Raw genomic sequence first — 20,608 nt, 5'->3', positions numbered from 1 at the left:
GCAGACATACATACATACATACATACATATATATATATATATATATATATATATATATATATATATATATATATATATATATATATATATATACAGTATAATACATATATACTGTATATATTGTATTATAATATATATTATACTATGTATATATATACTGTACATATATATATATATACATATATTATATATATATACATATATATATATTATGTGTGTATATATATATATATATATATATATATATATATATATATTATATATACAGTATGATACATATATACTGTATATATTGTATTTTAATATATATATTATATATTATACTATGTATATACATATATATATATATATATATAGTAAAAATGCTCAGTCAGGATGCACAGCAGAAATATTGGGACTTTTCATGTGCTTTTGCTCTGTTGGTAACACTGTAAGGCAGTGTGTGCATGTTTTTTGATTGTAGTATACAGTAGTGCACCTTTTCATTCTCACTTTTGACAAAATGTACAGCTCTAAGCAACACCAAATAGCATGCCATGGTAAATAATGCTAAAAGGTGGCCACCAAGCAGCAGCTGTATATGCATTTAAATAAAAAACTGAAGAAGAGAGGGATGGCAGGGAGGAGGGAAGAAGAGGCAAGGGGAGGGTCCGAGCTCCCTCCAAGCCCCAAACTGTGAGCTTGTTTAGCCATCTTGCTTTTACTCCAGTTTGAGAAGTTCTACATCAAAAATGAGTGTGGCGTTGGGGGGGATGACCCCGGGGTGGCCTGTCGTGCCGTAGGCCATGTCTGGTGTGCACGTGAGTTTTACCCGCTGGCCCAGGCTCATCTGAAGGACAAAAAAAAGCATGGAGATGGTTTCAATTAGAAATGTTATTATAATAGTCATGTATTTTTATTGTTGTCACTGGACAGTATACTGAAGATAAATACCAAACACATTAAATATGTGACAGTCATGCATTCTTTCTAACAGCCACTAGAGTGAGCTGGTCCACTAGTTGCAGATGAAGTCAAGGGTTATTGAAGTCAATGAGATACTTTTAGTGTTCGAATTAGAGTATGGTAGTCTAAAAGGTGGTCTGCCTACAGGCTATTTTCAGCACGCGGTTTGTTTGTCTTTTATAAGCCCCCTGCATACTGCAGAAGTAAAATATTTCATTTTTAAATTAGCTATATTAGTAGATATTACACTAATTTGCTTTGTCACCTATAAAACAAAGTTAAAAAGCGTATACTTTGTTTTGATAGCAGAAAATGTATGATAGTGCCCGCCCCATTGCTTAAATTTTTCCCACAGTGGAAAAATACACATTTAGAGTTAAACTCCTGAAAGGATGTGCCCAAAGTGCTGAATTTCCCCCAGGGATCAATAAAGTACTTTCTATTCTATCTAAAGGCAGGGCTTACTTTTGATGGACAAGTGGTAATTCATGCTCGCTTCTCCATTCATCATGTCAAACTTACATAGGTGATGTATAATAATGGGTGTATGTATTCCTTATATGAAACCTAAGATGACTTTTGAGTCCCAGGGGTAGGACTATTTAGTATTCTATTTAAGGGTGAAGTTCGCCCTCTTTACCTGAGCCACGCCTTCTTCCCAGCCTTTAATGACCTCGCTTCGTCCAATCTTGAACTTGAAGGGCTTGTTTCTGTCTCGGGACGAGTCAAACTTTTTCCCATTCTGCAGCATACCTGTATCGGAGACGACATCGTCACTGCACACGTTGCTTTGCAAGCATTCTAAGTTGTTATATGTTTGCCAATGAGGCCTTTTAAAACATTAACAAGACTTCTTATCAAGACCACGGGTCTGTTTCAATCATCCCAAATGCACAAAGGGAATGGGAAACAGGAAGTGCTGGCCTGGTTTAGGGGATTCTTTTTAAAGTAAACTAGGCCATTGCTCGTCAGTATGGCGACCACAGGGAAGACGAGACAAGACAAGACAAGAAAAGAGTGTACAGAGACATTCGCGCATGAAATAAATGACTGTTTGTGTCATCAATCATCAAACAGCACTAAAAGCACACTTTGGTCCTCTTCATTATTTTAAGCACAATCACGATTTTGGCTGGCACGATTAAATGACGGTGATCGTCGGCGATATTAACAAAAAGCAGGCTCTTCTGCATATCAAATCAAGCTCTTTCACAACTGCAGTGGCAGAGTAAAGCCCTGTGAAGCATGTGCCAGCTCACGCCAGAGGCCATTGTGTATGAGCACAAAACTCTATCACCATTAACATTATTAGTTTTATTAACATTATCATAATGTTTCCTAGTGGTCTACATAACATATAATGGTGGTTCTCTGGTCAAGATTTTGCATGGATTATGTTTTACAGACTGTTTTTGAGCCGCTTTGTGACCGTCTCGTCAGGATATGCCATTTTGTGGGCGGTCTTATTTACGTGCCTCCACTTCGATAGCGTCTTCTCACTGTCAGTCATGTTGTAGTTTTTAGCGCGTCCATAGCGCGTCTACTGACAGATAAAAGTTAGAACTAGGTATGTAACGTTATAAAAATCTCACGGTATGATATTATCACAGTATTAAGGCCGCAGTACGATATCATTTTGGTGTAGTCTCAAGAAAAATACTTTGTAAAATTGCCATGTGTGTAAAATGAAGTGGCGGGAATGTTTAGGATAAACACTCTTACTGTAATTGAACACAAATGTAATACTTAAATGTTTTAATCATATTTATTATTAAAAACAAGTATTTTTCAGTGCAACGAATAGTGCAGGGGCATCCACTGCTTCAAGCAAAAATATGAAAAAAAGTTACAGTTGAGTGTCTTTAAAGTGACGTGTAACAAATGTAAAACAATAATGGTTACTTTAGTGTCTTTCAACCTTTACTTTCTAAGAAGCAGTGTCCTCTGCAATGGACATTTTTTATAGGAAAAATGCTGTTTCTCAGAAAAGTAAATTGTTAACTTTTAACAGTGCAAAATACCCCACAAAATAAAGTTTCGCCTCGCTGGCTTCAAATATATTTACCGAGTGATGGTTTATCAAGTACAAACCCTGTTTCTGTATGAGTTGGGAAATTGTGTTAGATGTAAACATAAACGGAATACAATGATTTGCAAATCCTTTTCAACCCATATTCAATTGAATGCACTACAAAGACAAGATATTTGATGTTCAAACTCATAAACTTTATTTTTTTTTGCAAATAATGAATTAACATAGAATTTCATGGCTGCAACACGTGCCAAAGTAGTTGGAAAAGGGCATGTTCACCACTGTGTTACATGGCCTTTAAATTTAACAACACTCAGTAAACGTTTGAGGAGAAGGAGACACATTTTTTAAGCTTCTCAGGTGGAATTCTTTCCCATTCTTGCTTGATGTACAGCTTAAGTTGTTCAACAGTCCGGGGGTCTCCGTTGTGGTATTTTAGGCTTCATAATGCGCCACACATTTTCAATGGGAGACAAGTCTGGACTACAGGCAGGCCAGTCTAGTACCCGCACTCTTTTACTATGAAGCCACGTTGATGTAACACGTGGCTTGGCATTGTCTTGCTGAAATAAGCAGGGGCGTCCATGGTAACGTTGCTTGGATGGCAACATATGTTGCTCCAAAACCTGTATGTACCTTTCAGCATTAATGGCGCCTTCAAAGATGTGTACGTTACCCATGTCTCGGGCACTAATACACCCCCATACCATCACAGATGCTGTCTTTTCAACTTTGCGCCTATAACAATCCGGATGGTTCTTTTCCTCTTTGGGCCGGAGGACACAACGTCCACAGTTTCCAAAAACAATTTGAAATGTGGACTCGTCAGGCCACAGAACACTTTTCCACTTTGTATCAGTCCATCTTAGATGAGCTCAGGCCCAGCGAAGCCGACGGCGTTTGTGGGTGTTGTTGATAAACGGTTTTCGCCTTGCATAGGAGAGTTTTAGCTTGCACTTACAGATGTAGCGACCAACTGTAGTTACTGACAGTGAGTTTCTGAAGTGTTCCTGAGCCCATGTGGTGATATCCTTTACACACTGATGTCGTTTGTTGATGCAGTACAGCCTGAGGGATTGAAGGTCACGGGCTTAGCTGCTTACGTGCAGTGATTTCTCCAGATTCTCTGAACCCTTTGATGATATTACGGACCGTAGATGGTGAAATCCCTAAATTCCTTGCAATAACTGGTTGAGAAAGGTTTTTCTTAAAGTGTTCAACAATTTGCTCACGCATTTGTTGACAAAGTGGTGACCCTCGCCCCATCCTTGTTTGTGAATGACTGAGCATTTCATGGAATCTACTTTTATACCCAATCATGGCACCCACCTGTTCCCAATTTGCCTGTTCACCTGTGGGATGTTCCAAATAAGTGTTTGATGAGCATTCCTCAACTTTATCAGTATTTATTGCCACCTTTCCCAACTTCTTTGTCACGTGTTGCTGGCATCAAATTCTAAAGTTAATGATTATTTGCAAAAAACATTTTTTTATCAGTTTGAACATCAAATATGTTGTCTTTGTAGCATATTCAACTGAATATGGGTTGAAAATGATTTGCAAATCATTGTATTCCGTTTATATTTACATCTAACACAATTTCCCAACTCATATGGAAACGGGGTTTGTACTTTCTCATATTACATGTATTCTCCATGGTGTGCAGTTTCCACGCTCTCACAGGGCGTTTTCCATATGCTTGGTTCTGCGTCGGCTTGGAAAGGCACGAGACAAAAGTGGCGCGCTTTCCTATGGACTACGCAGACTTTATTACCTCTGCCAAACAGGTTGTGTTCTTGCCAGGGCTTGTTTGTCTATTTGTTAGCAACATAACTCAAAAAGGTATTGACAGATTATGATTAAATGTTTAGGAAATGTCAGAAAAAACAATTCCTCTTATCTACTACAAATACACTTTTCCCACATGCTTCCTCTTTTTCTCCCCTTTACAGCGTACCACGCCCCTACCTGCCCGCGATGCGCAGAGGATTTTGGGAGATGTAGTTTCTTTTTGACCAGACAATACAAAAAGTGCCAAAAAAACTACACTCACTAAATTTTTGTTTGATACCATCACATGTCAAAGCATTATTGTGAGGATTTTGAAACCGCAATACCGTGGTATCTACAATATTGTTACATCTTGAGTTAGAAGTTAGAACTATACACTACTTTGTATTGGGAATGACAACAGCGGAGGATGCATGTGCATATACGAGACAGTCTGCCCCACAACAAGCTTATTGTCTACAGCGTCAGACTACAACGGTGGACTCGCGCAAAGCACTTCGAATAATTTTCTACCATATATGGAGATATCCTCTGACGTCACACGTGGTAAAAACGTCACAATTGGTAAAAACGTCACAATTGTGGAAAATTCCAAACAGCTCGTCTGGAGGAAGTATGAAGGAACGCAAAATAGTTTATAAATATCTCCGCAATGCCTCCATGGTTGGTATCGGTTGGTAAGAAAAGTTGGTTTTGCATAATAGGTCCCTTTTAATAAACTTTTCCCAAGGTTGCTGCAGCTCATTGCTTCGTTTCACATCCGTGGAATCTCGGCATGCGTTTAAAAACTGCATTGCTGTTAGTAGATGACAACAGGTGTGGATAACATTGGAGATGGACACATTTGTCCCACTCAAAAAGTATATAGCGGAGAAAAAAACTATTTGATTTTGCTTTCATTTTGAAAGCGCAACACAGCAATGAGTAACTGGTTTCCCCTTCACTCATCTGCTCTGACTGAGAGTGTTAAAGACAGGAAGAAACATGCAGCAGGCGATCTGTAAAACGATGTGTATGGAACAACTTGCCATTTGTTTTCCATTGTTTAATTGCTAACTTTGTGAGTGTTCCCAATAACATCAACACTTGCTAACATGATTTGTCATCTTATTGAATTGAATGCAGGATGTGAAGTGAAAGCCAGGGCCGTAACTAGGATTTGACAAATACCAAGGTCAAAAATTGGTGGTCCAAAAGGAGCTTAGAAAAGACTGAAATCATGTGTATCCCAACACCATATGGGTTGATCTCTGTGAGCAGAACCTGGCTGACATGACAACGGTATTTTCCCGACAGTGTTTTACATCTATTTCATTCAGGGTAGATGGATGGATGGAAACCAACTTTAGTTACGTCAGTTCAATTAAATGTTAATGTTATGTTGACAGCACATTTCTGATCGGGTGATGTTTATCGTAAAAGTGGACATCATTGTGTTATGTTGCTGGAGTTGTAGCCGGCTGTACTTGACCAAAGATCGTATACTGTGAGAGGATGATCTACCACATGAAGATGTACAGGCACTGTACAGTACAGCACACACGATGTCCTACGCAAAGTACATTTGCAGTCAGTCATATCATCTTTTTTTTGCCACTTAAAAAAAATACAGAGGACATGACTTCGGTGTCCTCAAGTAACGGCCATGGTGACAGTACGCGAAGTTGTCAATAAGGCACCAAGCTTGTCTATTAGATGTAAAAGGTACCATTACTGTTTCTTTTTGTTGGCCAAACTGTTGCACTGATCCACATGGTGTTGTTGGAGAAGAACAAAGCCTGTTTAGTAGACTTTATCTTCATTGGAAAACTCCTTTGTATTTTACATTGCTATTAAAAAGTAAACACCATGTTTTTAACATTATGTGTGGGGGGGTTTCATGTCAAAATAGTTATTGCTTTAAAAAAAAAAACACTTTATGTGATATAGCGTTGTGTAATGTTTTGAGGTGTATAGTTAATTCCTATATGACACTTCTGCTCAAACTCTTTATGGATCTGTCTGGTTACCAATACAGTATGTGTGTGGCGCACCAATGTTAAACTCACTCTTACACACTTGGACGCTTGCACAACACACTACTATGCTTGTGTCCCTGGAGTCGCACAGGCAGGACTTATAGCTAACCATCGTGCTAAATAGAGTCTGGAGACACTATTCAATCGAGTGCTAACATTTCTTGCCGGTGTTCTGGTGAGATGTGCTCCCCATTGGAATTCATGCACGCCCTGCATCTCCCCATGCGTATGAATCCAGGGAATGATGAAATGTAATTGTGCATTGACGGACTCTTTCACAGGAGTTCAATCGCTACACTGAATAACGCTATATTTTTGTATTTTCTCATTTATCATACATGTGTCACATTACAAACGATAAAATGTATGATTAGGTCAAGCGAGGGTGTCCAATTGATGATGACGTGCGGGACACTCAATAAACGTGGCTGTTTTTTTTTATGGCGCCGAAAAAAAGGATAAAACATAGAAAAATAGACCAAAAGGCAACATGTAATGTAAAAAAGCTGAAACGTTAATACTAAAAATGGACTAAAAATACAGATAATTGTATTTGAATACATGTTTAACGTTTATTTAGCCTTTATATTAGACAAGTGCTTCTCAAACTTTTTTTTTGACCAAGTACCACCTCAGAAAACACTCGGCTCTCCAAGTGCCATCATAATGACCAACATTAAAATACAGTAGCGTAGTAGACATACATATTCATTAAAAATGAGGCGAAGATTTTATTTAACAAGTATATTCAATATTTTTGGCCACTGTAACATTACACATATTTTAAACAGTAACCTTGTGTTTGAATATAGGAAAATAAAACACTATACTTTAATCAACTGATTCTTTGACGTACTACTAGATGGAGCCACCATACCACAGTTTGAGAATCACTGTATTAGACTATTTCATTACAAATTACATGATGGCGTTGCGTTCTAATTGAGTGATTTGTATTCGCAGACATTTTTTTTTCACATTTTTTGCTCCCTTTTTACAAATGCATCATGGTTATTTATGCAAAATCAACAAAATGACATCCTCCCCAACCCCTCTCACCACCACCCTTACAAATAGACAGCGTAAAACCCTTTGTAACTGCGGACCGGTCAACCCTTGAAAATGTGTCCTGCGGACCGAGGGGGTTGGGGGGGTTTTACAATCATGTGTGCTTACGGACTGTATCCCTGCAGACTGTATTGATCTATATTGATATATAATGTAGGAACCAGAAATATTAATAACAGAAAGAAGCAACCCTTTTGTGCGAATGAGGGTGAATGAGTGTAAATGGGGGAGGGAGGTTTTTTGGGTTGGTGCACTAATTGTAAGTGTATCTTGTGTTTTTTATGTTGATTTAATAAAAAAAAAAATTAATAACATTTTATTTATTTATTTTACTTTATTTTTTATTTCTTGTGCGGCCCGGTACCAATCGATCCACGGACCGGTACCGAACATCATTTATTGGCCTATAGTCAGCTTTCTCTTGTTCAAATCAGTTTGCCTCGGTTCATTTCTCGTTTGGTTTCTTCTTACAGTGTAAAATGTTAGCGTCTGATACTGCATCCCTACTGTCCGGCTGTTATATTGCTTCATAAGAGCCCTTTAATTTATGTCCGTGCGTTCACTTAGCAAGCGTGAACAGTTGGCAACCGAAGACTTTAATGTCGGTGCTGTGCTCGTCTTCCGCCCGTACTTACTGCCTCTCCGCTTTCAACCGCCCCGTCTAAACATAGCCGGTCTGCCATTTTCCAAGTATTAGAGAAGCCCCAAATCTCAGCGGGCCAGGTTCCAAATGAGGAGTCGTCAAGTGCAAACGCAGAGAGGAGCACCTGCTATGGCGCGTCCTGGCGACCAAAAACAAAAGACAGAGGGACTTTGTTTGTCAATGACTGCATTCACTGACCCTTAAAAGTGACTTATTATACAAAACCAACTTTTCTTACCTAGGTAAATATTTTTGTGTATTTGGGATCTGCATCATCATCAAAATTTGAAATCAAACCATGGAGGCATGGCGACGATATTTATAAAACAATCTTGCCTTCCTTCATACTTCCTCCAACCAAGCCATTTAGAATTTCAAAGCTCCATTTGGGACGTCAGCGGATATCTCCATATATGGTAAAGATTTACCCGAAGAGGTCTGCCCAAGTCTGCCATTGTAGTCTGACATTGGAGTCAAAAAGTTATTTATTTTTCTCTGTCCTCGTCTTGTGAGGCAGACAGGCTTGTACATGCACATGCATCCTCCGCTGTTGCCATTTCTAATACAAAGTAGCGTTTAGTTGTAACTTATAGCGGTCAGTAGACTCTATATGGAAGCGCTATAAACTACAACATGGCTGGCAGGAAGTGGAGGCAAGTAAATAAGACCGCCCATAAAGAGATGGTCAGAAAGCGGCTTGAAGGGGGTCTGTAAAACAATCTACCGTATGCACAATTTTGACCAAATAACCAACATAACATGTTATGTAGACCACAAGGAAGTGTTTTAAATGTTGAAAACAATTCTAATATGACCCTTTTTAAAAAAAACTCCAAAATGCTTCTTAGCAAGGAATAACTATTTTAATGCACATTGGAAGACATTTAAAGTGTCTGATTTAGTTGGAATTGCCATGGCAACACACAAAAAACAATTTATTCCCATCTGTTCTAATGCTTCCTACACAAAATCCAAGCCAATGAATGGTAATAAATGTCTCATCTTGATGCATGTACGAGCAAAAAAAAGTAAATTCCTGGAGTTGTACATTTCTAAAATGTACGGGATAGTGGCCGCATGTTTTTGCTAATCTATTCATCTTGACAAACATAATGGCAAAAGAATAGAGATAAGTGTTAGTACAGTGGTTCTTAACCTGGGTTTGATCGAACCCTAGCGGTTCGATGAGTCGGTCTCAGGGGTTCGGCAGAGCCTCCGCCGCGGAGGTCAAGACACACCCGACTCATCGTGTAAATAAAAACGTCTCCCTATCGGCGTATTATGGATATCCCAAACAATGTTCCCTCTAATTTTCCATATGCGTGAGTAAACGCAAAAACTCCTTGAGCATTCAGTGGAGCACCATGTGAGCTACGTCAAACGTGCACATGCACTGTGGCCACACCAGCAGCACACCTGTCCCAAACCTGACTAAATAACAAGCTGAGATAGGCTCCAGCACCACCCCCGCAACCCCGAAAGGGACAAGCGGTAGAAAATTGATGGGTGGATGGATGTTTTATTATTATAATCAAATGACAGCAGTCATTTCCATGAGATTATTTTCAAATAAAAGTGTTTTGGCCCACTTATAATAACAATAACAAAAAATTTGTTTTTCATGAGCTGTGTACGAGTATTGTATGTCTGGGTGGAAAACGAAGAAAAGGAACAGACTTTGCTGTGAAAATGACATGAGAGTGGCACTTGCCAAGGTGAAGCCACGCATATCTGAACTGGTCTCTGAAAGGCAACAGCAGAAGTCACACTGATTTGCAGGTGTGTAATTTGTTGTGAGTTCATGCACTGTGTTGGTTTTGTTCTTTGGACAAAGTGATGTTCATACACGGTTCATTTTGTGCACCAGTAAAAAAAACATAACTTTGTCTTGAATTTGAAGGGAAACATTTTTTTTTATTTTTCACTAAAGAAGGGTTCGGTGAACGCGCATATGAAACCGGTGGGGTTCGGTACCTCCAACAAGGTTAAGAACCACTGTGTTAGTATCTATGTTGTTTTTTTCTTATGTTTTCTAACAATACAAGGTGATATAGACAGCTCATGTATATAGTGAGCTGGGACTTGCTTTATGATTGACAGCTGCATGTTGATAAACCACTTCATTAGGTACACTTGCAAAATATAACGAGAGCTGTATCATACTAAGAGGTGTTTTTGTTTGCTCACTACAACCACAGCAATACCTGTATTATTATATCGATACCATTCATGCAGGTGTTGTATTAGATCTCATTAGATCTTTATTGCTGCTGTTATCACCCAGGGTCCATGGGTGGGGTGAGGCTTGTGGTGGTGGACCCTGACACCACCCTTCTAACATTCTTAAGAGAAACCTCGGCTTGCTTGTACTGTGACTGCGTCGGCACAAAAAAAAGCATTAGCGCACAGAGGCGGGGTTATTTTTACTCCGCCATATCCTGTCTCGCCCCGTCTGGAAGAGCTGCCAGCACAACTCTACCCTCCTTCCCCGCCTCCCCTGCTGCGTTTCAGACTATATGTCTGAGCGTTTACTGCACTGAGTAGGTCTTAAAAGAATGCAGTTTCAAGCGGCTGCTGGCAGACGTTGACATGAGGACAACTCTCAGCCCACGCCAATTATGCCTTTATTGATTTGTTTAGGTCATTGATAGCATGTTTGGTTGAACTACTGTATATGGCAATTTGCACTATAAGGGTAGAAGTAAAAGATCATTCTACAAGCAGCTTTCACTCTCCTTGGGAGACTTTCTACGAGATTTAAGAGTGTCTGCGGGGACTTTTGTCCAATGTTGGATCTGAGAATGCACACAAGTGTCCAAAATTTATTGCTTTAGGGTTATTTAGAACTTAACCGTCACCTCATTCTCATTTTGGAAAGGCACCTCCAGTCTATTCCTGTGTTTTGAGCTCCAACATGGTCAAGGAATGACGTCCACATTTAGGTATGACATCATACACACAGCTTAAACGTTCTATATGAATTGCTAGACCTACTGATCGTTGAGAAGAGCAATAGAGTATGTGCTTTCATGTTAGTTTCCAAAAGTGACCAATAAGACAAGATCACGTCGCTAGATTTTTTTTAAAACAAAAAAGACAATACAGGGCAGTGGTCTCACACTTGCGGTCCACGGGCTATTTATGGTACGCAGGCCCATATTTCGTGGCCCTTTACTCAACTTCATAGTATAGTGTAATGGTGGGCCGAAGAACACTAACTAAAACAACGGTGAAGACACAAAAATTGCAACACAACAAACACACAATAGGCAACACAAAGAACAACTTTCTGTAAGCAAGTTGACGTGTCTCTAACCATTGCTTGGCAAAGTCAAAAGTTCCCAAAATACTGTTTTTACATTTAATTTTATATATATAATGACGCCTAAGGCATACTATAAAGCTGACCAACACGCCAGGCGTGTCTAAATGAAATTAAACAATAGATGTCCACTAACTTTTTGCAACTCAACGTTAAGAAAACGGAAATGCTGATTATCAGTCCTGCCAGACCGGCACCTATTTAATAAAACCAAACAATTACACAAAGCGACTCGGTAAAGAATCTGGGTATTATCTTCGACCCAACTCTCTCGTTTGAGTCACACATTGAGAGTGTAACTAAAACGGCCTTCTTTCATCTCCGTAATATCGCAAAAATGTGTTCCATTTTGTCTACCACCAACGCTGAGATCATTATTCATGCGTTTGTTACGTCTCGTCTCGATTACTGTAACGTATTATTTCCGGGTCTCCCTATGTCTAGCATTAAAAGACTACAGTTGGTACAAAATGTGGCTGCTATACTTGTGACAAGAACAAGAAAGTTTGATCATATTACGCCTATACTGGCTCACCTGCACTGGCTTCCTGTGCACTTAAGATGTGACTTTAAGGTTTTACTACTTACGTATAAAATACTAAACTGTCTAGCTCCATCCTATCTTGCTAAATGTATTGTACCATATGTCCCGGCCAGAAATCTACGTTCTAAGAAATCCGGCTTATTAGTGATTCCCAGAGCTCAAAAAAGGTCTGCGGGCTTTAGAGCATTTTCTATTTGGACTCCAGTACTCTGGAATGCCCTCCTGGTAACAGTTAGAGAGATGCTACCTCAGTAGAAGCATTTAAGTCCCATCTTAAAACTCATTAGCCTTTAAATAGACCCTTTTTAGACCAGTTGATCTGCCGTCTCTTTTCTTTTCTGCTCTGCCCCCCTCTTCAGCGTGGATAGGTTATCAGGTGACCACAGATGTTGCGCCAGCTGTTCAAAGCCACATCTGGGTCCCCTCCAAGGTTTCTCATTATGCCCATTGGATTGAGTTTTTTCTTGCCGTGATATGGGATCTGAGCCGAGGATGTCGTTGTGGCTTTTGCCACCCTTTGAGACACTTGTGATTAAGGGCTATATAAGTAAACTTTGATTGATTGTAATATATATATATATATATATATACACACACACACACACACACACACACACACATATATATATATATATATATATATATATATATATATATATATATATATATATATATATATATATATATATATATATATATATACACATACACATATACAGGTAAAAGCCAGTAAATTAGAATATTTTGAAAAACTTGATTTATTTCAGTAATTGCATTCAAAAGGTGTAACTTGTACATTATATTTATTCATTGCACACAGACTGATGCATTCAAATGTTTATTTCATTTAATTTTGATGATTTGAAGTGGCAACAAATGAAAATCCAAAATTCCGTGTGTCACAAAATTAGAATATTACTTAAGGCTAATACAAAAAAGGGATTTTTAGAAATGTTGGCCAACTGAAAAGTATGAAAATGCCGCCGATGAGTTTCTGGCACTGCTCAGGTGTTATGAGAGCCCAGGTTGCTCTGATAGTGGCCTTCAACTCTTCTGCGTTTTTGGGTCTGGCATTCTGCATCTTCCTTTTCACAATACTCCACAGATTTTCTATGGGGCTAAGGTCAGGGGAGTTGGCGGGCCAATTTAGAACAGAAATATCATGGTCCGTAAACCAGGCACGGGTAGATTTTGCGCTGTGTGCAGGCGCCAAGTCCTGTTGGAACTTGAAATCTCCATCTCCATAGAGCAGGTCAGCAGCAGGAAGCATGAAGTGCTCTAAAACTTGCTGGTAGACGGCTGCGTTGACCCTGGATCTCAGGAAACAGAGTGGACCGACACCAGCAGATGACATGGCACCCCAAACCATCACTGATGGTGGAAACTTTACACTAGACTTCAGGCAACGTGGATCCTGTGCCTCTCCTGTCTTCCTCCAGACTCTGGGACCTCGATTTCCAAAGGAAATGCAAAATTTGCATGGTTGGGTGATGGTTTGGGGTGCCATGTCATCTGCTGGTGTCGGTCCACTCTGTTTCCTGAGATCCAGGGTCAACGCAGCCGTCTACCAGCAAGTTTTAGAGCACTTCATGCTTCCTGCTGCTGACCTGCTCTATGGAGATGGAGATTTCAAGTTCCAACAGGACTTGGCGCCTGCACACAGCGCAAAATCTACCCGTGCCTGGTTTACGGACCATGGTATTTCTGTTCTAAATTGGCCCGCCAACTCCCCTGACCTTAGCCCCATAGAAAATCTGTGGGGTATTGTGAAAAGGAAGATGCAGAATGCCAGACCCAAAAACGCAGAAGAGTTGAAGGCCACCATCAGAGCAACCTGGGCTCTCATAACACCTGAGCAGTGCCAGAAACTCATCGACTCCATGCCACGCCGCATTAACGCAGTAATTGAGGCAAAAGGAGCTCCAACCAAGTATTGAGTATTGTACATGCTCATATTTTTCATTTTCATACTTTTCAGTTGGCCAACATTTCTAAAAATCCCTTTTTTGTATTAGCCTTAAGTAATATTCTAATTTTGTGACACACGGAATTTTGGATTTTCATTTGTTGCCACTTCAAATCATCAAAATTAAATGAAATAAACATTTGAATGCATCAGTCTGTGTGCAATGAATAAATATAATGTACAAGTTACACCTTTTGAATGCAATTACTGAAATAAATCAAGTTTTTCAAAATATTCTAATTTACTGGCTTTTACCTGTATATATATATATATATATATATATATATATATATATATATATATATATATATTTATATATATATGTGTGTGTGTGTGTGTGTGTGTGTGTGTGTGTGTGTGTGTGTGTGTGTGTGTGTGTGTGATCTATATGTATATGTATATATATATATATATATATATACACAGTATATATGTGTATATATATATACATACATATATATATACATCCATCCATCCATTTTCTACCGCTTATTCCCTTTGGGGTCGCGGGGGGCGCTGGATATATACATACATATATATATACACAATATATACACACATATATGTATTTATATATATATATATATACACAGTATATATATATATATATATATATATATATATATATATATATATATACATATACATACATATATATGTGTGTGTGTGTATATATATATATATATATATATATATATATATATATATATATATATATATATATATATATATATATATATATATATATATATATATATATATATATATATATGTCCAACTACAAGTTGCATTCAAAGGGTCCCATTAGAAAGAGTTTAGAGTGAGGGCAAAACAGTTAGAGGCACATTTTTATGGATGTCCAAAAATGTGTACCTTTCATATTTGAAATGATACGGTACCTGGGAAACAATACCAGTACTCAACTGTACCAACGTTCTGTACTTTTGTGTGTTTTCATATGATACTAAATGTTACTTTGGCTGAAAATACAATTTTTAAAAATATATGCAGGATTCTTTGTCTAGCTGTTTTTACAGCATAACCCCCTCCTTTCTCACAGTCATGTGCGTAACTGTGTCAGTTTGCAAGTACTTTTCAGACATGTTAAATAAAGACGCAAAATAGCGCGCACAGAACAGTTCCAGCTTTGATCAATCACATTGCACGTACTTAATAATTATATTTGCATCTCCTCCTCACAGTATTGTGGGTGTTATGATAATCAGCATATATTCTGCATATTCATTAGGGCAGACATGTTAAATAGATTGTGCTCCTTATTTTGTAGATCTAATCTTCTGCTCATGACCTTAGTAGATCAGTTTGCATGTGCCATCAAGTTTGCATGTGTTTTAGTACACGCAAACCTTTAGTATACCAGGCCGTGAGTATTGTGTTTTTTACACACCAGCTGTTTGATTGCAACATGCATCTTAGTTGTAGTTTTGATTACAAGATTTGGGGTGGTTGAAATATGGCATGATTTTACGTGAATCGGTACCTAGGTAGTACGAATGGAAATCGGTATCTACCCCTATTTGAAACAGCTTTCAGTTTGATGCAGAAAGCTACTGCACACTTCTACCACCAACCACTAGGTCATTTCTATTCAACTAAATCGTTTTGGGGGCTATATTTCCAAAGAGCTAAGGACCGGGGGGCTGGACTTTTTGCTTCACTATTATTCTTATTGTGTATAATCCTGAAAACCTGCTGTTTTTAAGGATCACCTGCAAACAAGTTACTTAAAGGTTATCTATATAACGGTGCTCTAGTGTTTTTAGGAATCTGATGCAAAAATACTAATCCACTCCAAGTATTTTTATCTCAGGGGGGTTCTGGTGTTATTCTCGGGCTGCCACTTGAATAGCACTGGTCAATGCAGTACCTCTCTGACAGTGTACACTTTTAAATGCAATTGGTATGGGTGTACCTAATGTTTTGTGCAGTGACTGCACAGGAGTGAAATTAATAATGAAATATAGAAAACAAAAAAGATTAGCAGGCGCCTGATAACGCTTACGTTGCATGTGGGGAAAGTGTGAGCGGCTTTCCCTAATTATGTCAGCCTGCCAGTAGTATGAGGCCTCGTGCGCGCTTACCATATTTGGGAAACTCCCACCTGAGTCAAAGCTGGGTCAGTGGCATAGTTGGTGTGATTGTACGCGTGTGTGTGCGTGTATGTGTGGTTCACATCCCAGTGGTAAAGGATCGGAAAAGCAGAGTATATTGGGTTAAAGGCTGTGGGACATTTACATAAAATGTTGCAATATAAAAACCCCAAAACAAACTACCCTCGTTATCTTTTCTGGTATTTGACCAACAGGAAGACTCGGAGCGCCTTTAGGTCCCAGATCTAGAGCTCACCGCTATCATCAGATTTCCTCTTCAAGGGATCTTGCTGTAATCTTGGGTCTTATAAAACCATTGTGTCTGAGAGTGGGCATTGAAGCCCCAACACAAACTACACAAACACCATGTAAACAAGTTTAAATGATTGTGGCAGTAATGTCTTGAGCAGGGATTCTCAAACTCTGGTACGTGTGCCACATGTGGTACGCGGGCTCCATCTAGTGGTACGCCAAAGAAGCACATAATTACATTTTCAAACACAGTGTTACTATTCCAACTATGTGTAATATTACAGTGGCCAAAAATATTAAATATACTTGTTAAATAAAACCTCTGTCTTGTTTTTAAGGCTACTGTATTTTAATGGTGGTCATTATGGTGGTATTTGGAAAGCCAAGTGTTTTCTGAGGTGGTACTTGATGAAAAAAGTTTCAGAACCACTGGTCTAGTGCATAAAACACTCTTTTGTAACAACAAAATCTACCAAACCAACTTATTGTATTTCCTTAAATAGTGGCCTCCACTCACTGTGTCGCAATTAAACTAGCGCTACTGTTTCCACCCCTCAGGTTATGCTGCGAGCTAGCAGTAATTACTAAACTGCAGTTTAATAAAGATTTCCTACAATGCAAAAATTACTTTTTCAATTATCTTTTAACGGTTTTATGCGTCTCCAGAGCCTGCTTATTCGAACCAAACGTGAGAAAAATCTGGCACCTTTCTTACTTTCTTGCTCTACTTTTGACAAATGGGTCGCTCAAATTCTTGCTTTGAAAATCTTCGTCCTCATAGCCATGATATCGCCTCTAATATATGAAGGACAGCTTTGTTAAAAAAAAAAAAAAAGTTTGGCTTTACATCCTTAAATGAAGACTGAAGCTCTGCCAACTAATCATTAGTCAGCTATAGGGCTGCAACTAATTATTAATTTGATAATCGATTAATCTGTCGATTATTACTTGATTAATCGATTAATAATCGGATAAAAGAGACAAACTACATTTCTATCCTTTCCAGTATTTTATTGGAAAAAAAACAGCATACTGGCACCATACTTATTTTTATTTTTATTTTTCAGCTGTTTGTACATGTTGCAGTTTATAAATAAAGGTTTATACAAAAAAATAAAAATTGCCTCTGCGCATGCGCATAGCATAGATCCAACGAATCGATGACTAAAATAATCGCCAACTATTTTTATAATCGATTTTAATCGATTTAATCGATTAGTTGTTGCAGCCCTAGTCAGCTACAGAAGAAAGAACTTCAATTTTGGTCATTATGTTGTTCTTCAGCGAATATGACCTCATATGATGTTGCTCTTAAAATGTGCAGCACCTCCAACAACGTTCAATCAACATGTGATTTTATGGATATCTTACCAATGTTTGAAGTGTTCCTTGCAACCTTAACCTCAAAAAGCACAGGATTGCAACAAAAATTGAAAAGAAACACTGCATTGATGTTTTACTCATTTTATACCACGCATACTTAAAATAAGTAAATGCTGCCTCTTTGCTTGGTCAGCATTGATTGATTGATTGAAACTTTTATTAGTAGATTGCACAGTTCAGTACATATTCCGTACAATTGCTCACCAAATGGTAACACCCGAATAAGTTTTTCATCTTGTTTTAGTCGGGGTCCACGTAATCAATTCATGGCACAAATATATACTATCAGCATAATACAGTCATCACACAAGTTAATCATCAGAGTATATTAAATATGCCTATTAAATTATGTTCTTAATTCTCTTACCATTGATAAATAAAAGTTAAATAAATATACATACATGTAGACTAGGAAGTGAGTATTTATATACTACAATACCCAGAAGTGAACTGGCGCGATTGCAACATCCCGAATACCCGAAGGGACTCAATGTGAGTGTAATGATAGTACTTTAGCCCACATACCAATGCTAGCATTGCTAACGTTGGTGTCCTCCTGTCCCACTCCTTAATGTTACGCCGTTGTGATGTATGGCATCTACTATGCGCTTCACTCTCTCAGACATATACACAACTCATTAGCATTACAGCTACAGACACACAAAATGGTGTGTTCCCAGTAGGGCTAACTGAAAACACTGTCTAAATTCCAGCATCAAGGCTACATTTTAAACAACACACTTTCAATTTGTAAAAGCCTGACACAGAACTTTCCTCCAGAAGCTCTTAATTTTGTCCATGTGATGTCAGATAAAACAAAAATTTAGCAGTTTGGCCACAATACCCAGCAATATGTTTGGAGGAGAAAAGGTGAGGCCTTTAATCCCAGAAACACCGTCAAGCATGGTGGTGGTAGTATTATGCTCTGGGCCTGTTTTGCTGCCAATGGAACTGGTGCTTTACAGAGAGTAAATGGGACAATGAAAAAGGAGGATTACCTCCAAATTCTTCATGACAACCTAAAATCATCAGCCCGGAGGTTGGGTCTTGGGCGCAGTTGGGTGTTCCAACAGGACAATGACCCCAAACACACGCCAAAAGTGGTAAAGGAATGGCTAAATCAGGCTACAATTAAGGTTTTAGAATGGCCTTCCCAAAGTCCTGACTTAAACGTGTGGACAATGCTGAAAAAACAAGTCCATGTCAGAAAACCAACAAATTTAGCTGAACTGCACCAATTTTGTCAAGAGGAGTGGTCAAAAAGTCAACCAGAAGCTTGCCAGAAAATTTTGGATGGCTACCAAAAGCGCCTTATTGCAGTGAAACTTGCCAAGGGACATGTAACCAAATATTAACATTGCTGTATGTATACTTTTGACCCAGCAGATTTGGTCACATTTTCAGTAGACCCATAATAAATTCATAAAAGAACCAAACTTCATGAATGTTTTTTGTGACCAACCAGTATGTGCTCCAATCACTCTATCACAAAAAAACAAGAGTGGTAGAAATTATTGGTGCAAAATATCTGGCACCTTTTGAAATACCCTGATGCCCTAGTTTGGAAAGCGTTTAGCATGTGACAGCTATCTAAGCTTCATAAATAGGTCTTGCTTGACAAAATCGGTTCTGTAATCCATTGGAAATCAAAATAACAAAACGAACACATCCGATAAACAAACTATACATCAGCATGGTTTTACAGCTGTGCGGCAAGTACACATTTTAATGGACACAAGTTTACACCAATTTGAGAGCACATTTGTGTTATTATCAATAGCAGTCATTATTTTTACACATGTATGACAGTTAAAATGTTACGCAGAACATGGCCCGTCAGTTACCTTGACATAGAAACATAGTATTTCTATTCCCAATATTTTCTATGGCAGAAATATGTCGAACATTTACAAATCTGATGCTGATCAGCCTTACGAAACCTATTGTAGTCACCTTTAGTGGATCCCCACATACTTTCACAAATTCTGACGATATAAATGTAGAGGACTGAACCAAATAGTACAGCTTGGTAGGAAAACAAACACATTCCACATCCACAAATCCTTTGGCCAAAGTTGAACATTCATGCCACTCATTTCCCCTTACAGACTCAACAACACGTTGATCGCTCTTTAGGGTTTTTGAGCTGCAGCATTTTAAAGGGTCAAAAGCATGTACAGCGTGAAGAGTGATAGAATGTGGAGGACGTGACTGAAGCACACAAATAAAGACATAAACATGGAAGCACATCGTGGTGTTGACACTGCACCGTGTTATTTTGAGCAAGACAACAATTGGTCTGGGCCTTGTCAGCGTCTCAGCATACAGTCAATAAGGCGACACATGTTTACGACAAAGCCTGCGCCAAAAAGCGTGAAGTGAGCTTTTATAGCGGCGTCATAAACCTGCTGATCCTCAGACACGCTGATGATACCACTGACTTTTTTTTTTGTGTTTGCTTTCTGTCTGACCTACTTGTCTGGATGTAACCACCCGGGGCACACTCTTACCCAAATGTCTTTCCCCAACGTCT

At 38.7% G+C, this 20,608-nt stretch overlaps 1 protein-coding gene across 1 annotated transcript in view; it reads right to left on the bottom strand.

The window, feature by feature from the left end:
• Positions 1–231: 231 nt before the first annotated feature.
• The window catches only part of fkbp1b (FKBP prolyl isomerase 1B), a 22,353-nt gene continuing 1,976 nt past the window's right edge, over positions 232–20,608 (bottom strand). The window contains exons 3-4 of the mRNA XM_061929438.2: positions 1,586–1,698; positions 232–829 (exon numbers count right to left, since the gene is read on the bottom strand). Coding sequence (XP_061785422.1) covers positions 701–829; positions 1,586–1,698 — 242 coding nt within the window. The 3' untranslated portion in view covers positions 232–700. The remainder of the gene's footprint in view (positions 830–1,585; positions 1,699–20,608) is intronic.

This window comes from Nerophis lumbriciformis, linkage group LG34, assembly GCF_033978685.3.
Source record: "Nerophis lumbriciformis linkage group LG34, RoL_Nlum_v2.1, whole genome shotgun sequence".
NCBI classification, from domain to species: domain Eukaryota; kingdom Metazoa; phylum Chordata; class Actinopteri; order Syngnathiformes; family Syngnathidae; genus Nerophis; species Nerophis lumbriciformis.
This window is presented reverse-complemented; position numbering and strand designations above follow the sequence as displayed.